This window comes from Zeus faber (genome assembly GCF_960531495.2).
Source record: "Zeus faber genome assembly, chromosome: 4".
In the NCBI taxonomy this organism is placed as follows: Eukaryota; Metazoa; Chordata; class Actinopteri; order Zeiformes; family Zeidae; genus Zeus; species Zeus faber.
The window spans coordinates 16,518,864-16,531,303 of NC_137191.1; the positions used below are offsets into that span (position 1 = coordinate 16,518,864).

Sequence of the window (12,440 nt, forward strand, 5' to 3'; positions counted from 1 at the left end):
CTCAAAGGAATGTTTCCAACATCTTGTGGAATCCATGCCAAGAAGAATTGAGGCTGTTTTGAGAGCAAAGGGAGGCCCCACCCAGTATTAGTATAGTGTTCCTCATGAAGGTGTGTGTGTGTGTGTGTGTGTGTGTGTGTGTGTGTGTGTGTGTGTGTGTGTGTGTGTGTGTGTGTGTGTGTGTGTGTGTGTGTGTGTGTGTGTGTGTGTGTGTGTGTGTGTGTGTGTGTGTGTGTGTGTGTGAAGAATTGTATAATATTAAATCTTATAGTGTAGAGTAATACACAATCCAGCTTTGTCAATACTATTCAGGATCTTTGTTTATTTTAACATGTGAAACATCTAGATCTATCTTTTTAATACTGTAAACCACATTTACCCGTGGTCAGACAATTGGTCTTCATTTGTCAAATAATGCCTCTTGGATGCAACATTGTACACCTAATTTCCAAGAATTTACTATGGAGTCAAAATAGGAGACCAAAGCATAGAGCCAGTTTTAAATTATTCATTGTTGGCACATGCAGGCAAATTAAAGGTAAAGTGATAGCACGTTGCAATGCCTTGCTCTGTTCACTGCTGCATTTTTTTTAAGTGTGCCCAGCACTCAAATGTCATTGTGTTAACGTAGTCTGCCCCTTAAACTATATAGTGTCTCAGAGCGGATAAAGATCTGCTCCTGGAAATTTAATCTAGGGTTTGAATAATTGAGGCTATTTGTTTTGCATTGGGTTTTTATCCCATTGTGCATTCCTCCTTTTCCCATTTTCCAATACTGGAGTGTCCCACCCCTTTCATGAATGAGGAACACATGGGTTGAGGAACATATGGGTTTGGAAAGGTTATCACGATTGTTTATTTAACGCTTATTATTGGAGGCGTGAATTAAGTGAGATGCAGGTTTTCCTGTCGCATTGACCGGTGCGGAACATGGGGCTGGAACAACAGCTGCTGTTGCCTTGTAAATTCATTCTACTTGCCAAGTAAATTTTGGCTACCCCCGACACTTAGGGGCATGCCAGCACACACAGGTATTTATTATATATTTTTCAGGTGGCCAAAAATGTTGCTTGCATCAGTAGTGGAATTCCAGCCAGCAAGGAATAGAGATGTTACTCAGCCCTTGTCAATTGCAGTCAATGATATTTGTGTTAGCGGATCAGTCAGTTGACTGTGTGTTGATACTTAAACTATTTTTTTTTGATGGATAATGCATTTTTCAATTTACAATTTTTGTGTATTTTCTTGCGTGTTCTCAAAATAAAAACAGGAAGGAGCTAATTTTGTTGATGTACTTTGATGGCCTTGTATCTGCGCACCTCTAATAATTCACCCTAAGGCTTTTACATGTGTCTCAGCAATGCAAGGATTGTCTTGTTTCTTTGTAGAGTAACCATCTTGCATTTTATCTTAAGTCTTCAACCTGAAAGTGAAGAACTAATGTACATGTTCATTACAATGCTTAAAAACGTACGTTTTTTTTTTTTTTACCAATCCAAACCGAACTCTAGAAAAGTGGTATCGCTAAAAGAAGATATTAAGGAATGTCAATACAAAGCATATTTTGAATGGGATTAGAGGTCTCCAACACCACAGTGCCAGGAAGGACTGAGATTTGGCCATCCTCAGTCTCTAATCAGTCCCCCAGCTTTCACACGCTCATACTCTGTAAATAATTCAGAGCTCCATTTCAGACGCTCTCGAGAATGGGGAACACACACTGACGATAGAGGACAGCAAAGGACTGTAAGATATCTACTTAGGCACCATTGCTAGTACTACAGCTTTGTAGCTTGGGCTGCTGGAGTTGTACATCAGCAGCAATTTATATGCTGATGTCATCTCCTATGAAGTTTGAAATACCTTTTATTTTTTTTATTTTTTATTTTTTTCTCACATTCATTTTACAGATAATTTCAGATCTGAATGGCCAATGCCACATACCTTGATTCAGCAGTGGCAAGGTTTTTTTAGCTTTTTTTTTTTAAATTCAATAAATGTTGTAGTGTCTTTTACTTATTTTAATGTGCAATGAATTGTATTAGATAACTGAAGTCAATTAAAAGCCAGTAGGGCAACAGAACTTAGTTGCTTTTAACGGATACTTATTTATATCGACTTAGGTTATAAATATGAAGAGATAATCTAAATGACTGCATTGAATTCTTAATACTTATGTAGAATTATTCTTGATTCTTGATTCTTGAATTTAAACAACCAATCTGATATACCAAATTCTGAGTAATTTTTTATTGGCTATTATTAGTGTACCTTGTACACTCATCTGGTTGTCTAATTAAGTGAAAATGATACTTGCCTTTAAAGTAAGATGTTTATTTTGGCTAAATGTCGAAAATGCAGCTAAAATGCAGTATGTAAGCCTGGTAATGCAGCCTCCTCTGAGTGTTGACCTCTGAGAACATCAGTTCTGCAATCTGTCACCTGGAATGCAGTGAACTGCAGTTAATAGTTCTGGTTTAATATATTTTTAATTTAATCCCTTCTTTAATGGATTTGGCTTTTTCAAAAAAGGAATCTGGCAATGTCTACGAAAGATAAGTGAAAGCTTTCCGGTCCCCTCCATTTACAGTAATGCGCAATGTGAAAGTGAAGTTATGTAGAGAATGGAGGTTGTTTTGATGGGGAGCTGTGTGAATGGACCTGAGCTGAAGCACGTGTTTTCAAGTCATTCATGCTTCGGAAACCCTGTCGAAAGCAGGATTTCCCCAAACACATTGAACGTGTCCCCGCCTTGTTGCTGCATTGGGGAGGCAGGAAGTTGTGACTTTAGTGGGCCCCTCCTTGCTTTCCCTGTCCTGCCAACACAATATTGCTGGAAGAGGAATCAACCATATAGTGATTAATTTAATTTATCCTTGCTTTGCATCTAATTTGCTTGTTGGCCAATTAAAATTGATCACAGAAGATTCTCGACTTACATTTTGTCTTGTTAAAACACTAACCATCAGATTACTAGGCCTGGGAGCTTTATCCTCCAGCGATTCCAGTCTCTTGGTGTATTCATTCATGAGGTTTCCTTCTTTGCCCACTAGAGTGCAGTGCGCTCTACTCAGGGTCCTTGTCTGACCCCAGAGGAGCTGGTCTATTAAAAGATTTTTCAAATGACACTTGTATAAAACATGGTTTTACAATTTCCATTCAAGGTAATTCATATTAATGCTAACAAATTTACGCTACTTACAATACTCAACCCTGTAGCGTACAGCATGACCACCTTTTACATTTTACAAACATTTTAGCTTTTGGTTCATATATCATATACCATTTAAATTGGTTGGACCCTTGATCTGTGTTGAATATCCATCTACATTTAAATAAATTAATAATGACTTGTATTTTTATAAGCAAAATATTGCTTGTATGCAAATGTGCATTAGTGTTTGAGCATATTGAAAATGTGTATATTATTCAGCAAACACGTTTTATTTGGTTATTAAGTCTAATCTTCAAATTAAATCATTCAGATTGAACTTTGTTACAAAAAATATAGCCAATTTAATGACTAAAATATGAAAAAAGGTTGCTTTTTCGGACTCAAAAGTTTTAAATTAGTGAGATTCTCTTTAGATGTAATCTTTCCTTTTGAACATAAATCAGCACCATTTAATTTGTATTATCTTTTGAATCCCGTAGACCTTTGTGAGCTAATAGTGGTTTCTCTTTTCTAAGAAAAGTGATCACCTGCACACAGGGCTTCCAGCCTTTAAGCCACCCAAGTCTTTGCCCAAAACAGAAACGCTGTCCTTTGTCTGCCTGTCTAAACACACAATGAAACTGTAATTGTATGGTGTTGGAGTCAAGTGCATTTCAGATCGCAAGAGACTGATAACTTTTCCTGCGTCTGGACACAGACAATAGATGCTGTGGGGGAAAAAAAACAACAAAAAAAAAACAAAACAAGGTCAAAACAAGGATTTAATCTTCAGTAGCTGCTGACCCTCTCTCTTGCCATCTGAATTTCTGGTGGTAGACAGAAAGGGCCTCTACACAGAGGAGACAGTATTTCCACTCAATATGTCCCTTTAAAGTATTTTGACATATTTTATGCTGTGATTAATAAATGTCATGCCTAATATACATATAGATGGATATAGAAAATATATGAACCTTGGAATTTCTTCCCAAGAAAAGTCTTTATTTTACTGTTAATAGTACAGAATTTTTGTTTGTGAACTTAATTTAAATTAACGTATTTTTCTATATTATGAAATGAACAGAAAAGGAATTGGCAACCAACATTTAATATTTGGTAGCACAGCCTTCGGAGAAGAAGAAGAAGAATCTTAAATTGTCACGCAACACACCACACTACAACACATGCATACACACACACACACACACACACAGACACACACACACACACATACAGACACGCACATGCTTTGGATGGTGGCCGGTGAAATGTCAAAAATGAATACTATCAAACACCTCCTTTAGCCACTAATCAGATTTCTTGTTTTTTGGCTTTCTCGTGTTTCTCTCTTAGCAGTGGGGCCCTTCTGGGCCTCCTACCATAGAACCCACTTTCATTGAGTTGGTGCCGTACAGAGAGAGTTTAAACTGTTGTGACTTGCGTCTAATGATCAGCACGACTGTTTTGCAGTCGTCCATGGTTCTCTACCATTCCAACGGTCTTCTGCAGCAATCGCTGATTAACTTCTCTGTTGCGGCCACATGCATGAGGTTTGCTGCAGTCCTATGAGCCTTAAACCTCTTGATGACCTTGAGCGCGGTGGACACAGGAACTTGTCTCTCGCGATGGACTTGTAGCCTTTAGATTGTCCCTGCTTGGATCCTATCTTCTGTCCTGAGAGAAAAACAAAACAAAACAGTAGAAAGACTACTTGTCTTGCAATGATGGCAATTAACAGTGATCACAACCAGTGATTTCAATTATTAATTGAAGAATAATTACCTGCTTGAATCCAATGATTTCTTATGACTTTTAAAAGGTGTCAATAATTTAGGATTTTTGTGTGGAATAATCAAAGCTCCAGTATTTCCCCCCCACATTTTTTGTTCCATTGTAAAGAGATTTCAGAAAGAAAGAAAGAAAGAAAGAAATTTCAGGAAGAAATCTTGATTTATTAGAAAAGTTACGAAGTGTACCTTATATTTAATATTTTTGGACACAACTCTATATATATTGTGTGTGTGTGTGTGTGTGTGTGTGTGTGTGTGTGTGTGTGTGTGTGTGTGTGTGTGTGTGTGTGTGTGTGTGTGTGTGTGTGTGTGTGTGTGTGTGTGTGTGTGTGTGTGTGTGTAATGTCCTGCTTTTTTGTCAAGTGATGTTTTTTCTCTGTTTCTTACACATTACCAGACTGTAGGTGTAGTGTGCTTTATATTCACTCACATCTCGACCCACACATGTATTGTTCACAGAAGCCTTTAAGGCCACACCCACACTACGCCGGGTAAATCTGAAAACGCAGATATCGTTCTCAGTTTGGGCCTCTCGTCCACACCACGCTCTGGCGTTTTCCTCGCCGAAAACGAGATTTTCAGAAATGCTCCGACAAAGTGGATCTTTTTGAAAACGCCAGTTTCGCATTTCAGAAAATGAAACTTTGCGAAAACGATGACTATGCTGTTGACTTATGGTTGTCACGTGATCTGGGTTGTACACATTCACCATGGCTGCCGAGATCGTTTGAGTGTTCTCACTGCTCTTCTTTAATGGTTGTTTAGAGTTAAATATAGCTTTATGCAATCTACACACGGTGTATCTGCACACAAGACAACACACTTTGCGTTTACAACTGCTGGGCTTCGCATTTAAGTAAGGACAAAAGTGATGCGACCGTACAAGAACAAACAATTTTAGATCAGACCGGGGCCTGGGGCCCAGTGCCTGGTGGGATACCTTTGGCAAGGAAATTGTGATTCCAGAAGAATGGTGTGAGAAATTCAGAATGTCTAGGAGTTCTCCGATTGGAGGTCAAACAACATGCGTGAGGTCGCCGGTGCATAATTTCAGAGGCAAAACAAGAAATTGTTCTCACCGCAACTTATCATAGACGCTTCCAGCCAGCCTCTCCACCCAATAACTTCAGAACAGACTGCAAAGAAAATGATGGAAGAAGAGTGAGAAATGTACTCACAAGGGTTTTTGATCCCGAATGGGTAACAAGTTCTCCAGACTGCTCTCTCTGATGTATATAATCTTATCTTATAACACATGTGAATGGTTGCATTCACATTTGCATGGTTTTACCTTTTTTATTTGTAGCCTAGGCTACTTGATGTATGTACAAATGATGAGACATTTGTATTTGTTTTGTTTTATTTTCAAGTTGAAATTCAAAAAGTGATTCACACAAATCTTTTTGTCATCTCTGTGGATTTCGATAATGCTGTTCTAAACAATGTTGGCCCACAAATGAAAGTGGCAACAGACGAGCATAAAAACAAACAATTCCCTAGGACTTTCTCTCAGATTCAACAGTTAAGATATAAATGGAAACGTCGTATGGGTCAGTAGAACAGCAAGCAACAACATGACGCGATCCGTGGTCGAAGACATGATGGAGTTGTCGTCAACCTTGACTGTTTCTATCCACGAGGTATGATTGTCCAGACGAAAAAGTCAGTCCTCTTCACAGGATTCGTTTGTGTTTGTTTTGTAACATTTTATCAATTCTGTTTTTAAACAAATACGTCCGCACTGTAAACTGCATGTGTGAAAAATGGCGGTGAAAACTGTACTTGCGGAAATGATGCATATTGACCGAATACAGTACGTGGAGGAACTGACGCAAAGCAGCCGGCCATCATAGCCTGCGTAACGCCCATGGTGGAACGTATGCCGTTTTTAGACGTTTCGGTGCGGGTCTTTTTGAAAATGCTGGTGGAAACGCTCGCGTGGACGTAAATCTTTAGGCACGAAAAACGCAGTTTTCCGATGTACACGGTGTAGTGTTGACATGGCCCTTAGTCTGTCCCTCTTTCACTGAAACCATCTGCTATAATGCAGCGTTCAACCACTCTATGAATCAATACTGAAGTAGGGAGCTGACACAGTGAAAGACAATATTCATAAATAATTAACAGTACATCCTTTCACCCTTCTGTATCCTCTCATCCTCCAGTTCTGGTAAAGAAAAGTACAAAAACATGACACTTTAGGAAGATTAGGAAGTCTCCAGTGCAAGAAGTATTCAGATTGTCACGACCATGCCTACTCATGCTTCCTTGTAGAAATTAAGTATTGAACATTGTGTCTAATTTATCTATTCAAAAGTGTGTTGGCCCTCAATTTCAGACTTTGTACCACAATATATTTACCATATTTCCTCGAATATAAACCTGTAGTCAAAAAAATGGGCCTCTAATAAATGCTGAGGGCGTGGTCTACACAAACAAATAAAAGTCGGCCTCAATTACAGACCAGGGGAAAAACTGATTTGAGCTGCAGCGCTGTTCCGGTGTGTAGCTCCGCTCCAAAACAAACTAAATGGAAACAGTATGTTTTTATGGTAGATGTACTAAATTCACTCCATCTACTACTGGTGCGTAGCAGATTGCAGATCGCTTCTTGGGGCAAATGTCCCGCTCTTGAGTGCTCTCGCTTTCCAGTGATCCAAGCAGGAAGTGGTGCGTTCAAGGCGAACTCGGAAAACTGTGATTTCCCCCATTGGCTCCCACCACAAGTGTCTTTTTGGCCAGCTGGTAGCTCCTTTTTTTTCAAACGGGAGTTTGATTTAAAATTCCGGCTAAAATAATATTTTTGAATTTTAAATAGGTATATACTTAATACTATAGACTCTATAGAACAGAGGTAATTTGATATTAGAGCCTGCCTCTAATATAAGCCTGCTTCCAATAAAGGGCTTGTACCCTCTGCAGTTGAGGTAAATAGAAGCCCCGGTCAGTGTTTGAGGAAATATGGTATATTACTTTTTCACCTTTTTTTTTTTTCTCACCCATTTTTTAAGTGTCTCAAACTAAATGGCTTTCCTCTTGTTTACATATTTTCAGTGCTTTGTTGTTTTCTGTTTATTCCACCATGTGTATAATGAGGGGAGCTTTGTGAAAATGAATCACAGTGGTGAGACGTCACCTCTTCTCAGCACCAAATCTATCACCTGCACATTGACGCGCCAGTGACTGAGCATGGGAGACAGCGCTAGACACCGCATTATTACCCCTCCCATCACTGCAGTTACACAATGTAATTTGTAGTTGGTCACATTTTCAAGCTGTCAGGTGGAGGAGCAGTTTAGGCTGTCCTTATTGTAGTCCTCACCCGAACAGGGACGAACGAGAATGGATTTTCTCAGGGGATGTTTCTGCTTCACTGAACCCAGCGACTAGGCTGAATACCGAACATGCTGGACAAGCCCCAGGTGGAGAAAAACTGTTATAGTCTCTTGTAGATTCTCGGGCCAAACCAGAGATTCTACCTCTGACTGACAAAGACTTCTGACTCAAACTCACCGTCTACAGTGCATAAGGCCACACATGCTCCATGGCTATCTCTACTGTCATCTGTTTAGTGCATCGTCTCTGTTGTGCAAGTTTCTGCAAATTCATGACACCACATATTGAAAACGAATTGTGTTAAACTTGGTAATCACATTTTTTTTTTTTTTTTATCAAAATATGGGAAAGGTTTGAAAATGAAAGAACATTGGCACAAAATGTAATATTTTGCATCAAACTGTGTAAATTATCCACACATTTGCGTGTTAATTTCAAACTTTTAAATCCTTCACTGACCATGACTATTGTCTTATGTGTAATAGTCTGGATCTTACATATTGTCTAATTGTCTTATTGCTTCACCTTAATGCTAGTTTTTCCAGTCGTAACTTTTCTTCTGTCGTAGTTACGCCATCACTCTTCCCACCTGCCATTGTGCCCTCTCAAGGCCCTCTGGCTTTATCAGCTCAAATTACCATTTACTTCTCAACTTCAGGGCAGTGGGAAATTTAATTCATAGACCATATAGGATAAACTACAGTGTAAAGGTGTCTACAGAATGTCATCTTTCATTGGATCAGCATCATACACTGAGAAGCAGTAGTTGTTAGATTTGTCTCCAACACACAGCTCAATTGTCACATTTTGGGAGCTCTGTCTGAGATGCATACAGTTGGACCCTGCGGCTTGGTGGGTGGAGGCTTGTGCAGTCGTGGCAGCAGCACTGGCGGGAACCGCATCTTTCCTGTAAAGCAGAATCAGCCAGGGAGTGGAGAGATGTAGAGGGAGTATCGCTGGATGCTGCATCCTGTAGTATCATTTGCAGTGTTGGGAGCTGGATCAGAGTGAATTTCACAGAGGGAGGAGCTGTAGGAGGAGACGTGTGTCAGAATGCCGTACAGAGTAGAGTATAGCAGAGCAAGGGGCTAGTGGGAAGCAGCTGCCAGAATCAGTGTCCAGAGCATCTGTAATGGCAACTTCAGGTGCCCTTGGTGTATAGTGAATGGAATGATAATATTCTAGAATGCTGCGTACACTTTGAATTTATCGTAAAAGTTCCTGTCGCTTCAGGTCAGGTGGAACTACGATACAAAGGCTTTGGTTCTGTGGACAACTTTGAGATTTCACCAAGGACCAGGAAACTGCTGTAGCTAGCGTCTATATCATCTCCTCTGCTTGGCTCTTTTCCCCTGGAGCTGCAAGACCATTAATGAGGAAGTCAATGTGTGGATGTGGCTGCAGTATTATCTCTTCTCTGATGAAGAGGCTGGGCCGCACAGCCTGCTGCTCAGACCTCCTCTCCTGTAGCCACACTACAGAGCAGCTGCAGAGACTGGCCACTGACTGTCCTCGTCCAGCAAAGGTAACTGTGCTTAAACATGGAGACACCCAGCGAGATCCATGTGGTCTGACCCTATTTACCATATAGCAATGCACTAGTTAGACCTTGTTGTTTTGTCGGCCTGACCGTGTTTTGCTGTTGGGTCTGAGTAGGATAGAAAATCTTAGCTTTTTTTAGTGACACATTCTGCTTTGGCTTTCTTAAAGAATTTCTTGAAGAACCACTGTGTCAACAGAGGCCAACAGAGTAATTGATTCTGTAATGGACCCAGAATATTTAATGCCTTTCTTGTTGCATTGACAACAGTCTGCCTGCTTTCTGCCAGAAAAGTCATTTAAATAGATGCCTTCAGTATGGTTGTTGTTTACAGTTATTGCTGCCCCTCTTCAGTCGGTGGAAAAAGGTTTTTCTAACGGAACCAATCCATGTACCATGTGCATGCCTATGTCCCCATGTACCTGCATACACACATGTCCATCTGCTTTGGCTGCTTTTATGTCCCTACTTTTGTGAATTAGTGAAGCTTATTTCTTATGGCCGTAAAGTGGCTTCTTGAGTTCATTGTCTTTCATTGTTTGTTTAAAAGTTTTTTTACTATTCACTCTTATTCTTAAACCTTTCCAGACACCCTCTTATGGCTTTTCTTGCGCGTCTGAACAATACCACATTATGTTATTGTTGCATGGTATTTTTTTAAAAATGAAATGGAAAGAGTCTGTGATGTTTTAAAGATGTGCATCATACAAGAAAAGCTGTTATTGCGCTTCTTCTCTTGGCGTCTTCTTCTTCTTCTCTTGGATGCCACTCCAATGGAAATGTGTCAATTAATGCGAAAAATACTTGCCTCCGTTAAGCAGCTCAAGAGTTAAGGTTTCACTTTCTTCCTCTGAGACACCATAGGGCCCCAGCTCAAAATAGAACCATCGATTAATAACCTCTGCAAAGAAATATAGACACAAAGGAACTTGTTAACATTAGGCATTGAATTTATGAGATCACTGATCCAGACAAAGCCCCTTGACATTGCATCTCATGCCCTTTGTCAGACATGAATAGGCATAGGCAATGTTAATTATTCTCTGGATGTAAAGAACAAAATGTTGCATAGTCCTTTAAAATAAAGGAGTGTTAGTCTGTTCTCCTTCATTGATGAATCCTGCCTTACTAAACCTAGCATGTATCTACATATCACAGAAATATTACTTCACATCACATTCCTTAAGTTAAATAGAAAGGGTCATAAGTGAAAAGCACACTTGTGTGATTATAATTGGGTGAATTAGACCAAGGAAGCCAAGCAGCCATTTTTAGCATCTTTAAACAATACCACATCTTTGTGCGACGGTATGAACCAGAGTTCAGTTACTTCCCACCCGTATGACCAGCGTCACATTCTGATTGTGCGTCCAGGTCTCCCACCCTGTCTGCACTGCACACAATTGTTTGAAAAATAACGACAAACACATTTCACACTGTGTTTAGGAAACCAATTACAGAAGGTTTGTTTTTCCGGTAAAAGGCAGGGCAAGTTTGGCTATTCATAGCCTTCCCCTGGATTCATAGCTCTGAACTACCAGGGGGGTGCTCTGCAATCTGAGCTAGGGCTAATGCTCCCTACCACAGTGATCTGACTGTAGAGCAAAGACAAGGAAGGCTGTGCAAGGGCCTCAAGAGCTCTCTGCTCAAGGTCAAAGCAATGGGGATTTTACTTGATTAAATACTGGTATGCCTCCTCGAATAGGGGAAAAAAAACAACTTTGCTAGTTTGCGCAAGCGTTCCAATGCGCTTAGAGGATGTTGGAATTAGCCAAAATAAATATGCAACTAAATACTAATTTGGGTCTTTAAGATGAGGACAAAGACTCTGTATGCACTGAACTGCCCTGTTGTTTGTCTTCATATCTTTAAAAATGACGATTTCGGTTTCTTCTGTGTTCAGCTTGACTCTCCCCCTAATAGATAGATAGACTGAAGATGATTGTCACCAAAGCCTGTTTTTTCATTGACACTGCTTATTTGGAATATTTGCAGAGGCTTCATGAAGGCTCCCTAGTCACATCCTAAACATCTGCCAGCTGCTCCTGTATAGGTTGCCGGTTGGGCCATGTGTTCATGCCGCTTGTTTCCGTGTTTTATGAGTTGATATTTGTTATCAATCAGTGTCTAATCATGCTTTAAGGAATGGAACATAAGCCATCACTTTTCATAGTTTTGTGTCAAACTGTCCTTCATGTTGCTTTTCATAATACACCGCCATAACAAAAATGTTTTTTTAAGTGCTGAATCTACTTTTAATTAGAAATGGTAAATGTCTGAGATACAAACATAGTGGGTGATCAGATACTCTATCACATAGACAAGCCACCCACAGCTTCTAATAATGCAGATATGATAAATTATTGATCTCTTCTCTTAGCATACATTCTTCCAGGAATGTCAGTAGGCAGGGTAAATAATGCTGTAAAGTGCTAAAGGACATTAGAGGAGGACATGCTAGCTGAGATGAGACTTTGGGCAATAGGTTAAATGATGAGATCTGCCCAGACCCTTAATTTGCCATGCTTGGCTTGAGAGGTTTAACAATACAAATGTGCATTTATGCTGGTAAGCCTGCCTGGCAACCAACTGGGGAAATGCATCAGATGTTATGGCCAAT

General features: G+C 39.9%; 1 protein-coding gene across 1 annotated transcript in view; it reads left to right on the top strand.

Moving 5' to 3' along the window:
- Window positions 1-9,652: 9,652 nt before the first annotated feature.
- fbxw7 (F-box and WD repeat domain containing 7) overlaps window positions 9,653-12,440 on the top strand; it is a gene marked incomplete at its 5' end in the record, with an annotated part of 68,471 nt that continues 65,683 nt past the window's right edge. Inside the window, one exon of the mRNA XM_079998487.1 lies at window positions 9,653-9,805. Within this exon, the coding sequence (XP_079854613.1) occupies window positions 9,653-9,805 (153 nt within the window). The remainder of the gene's footprint in view (window positions 9,806-12,440) is intronic.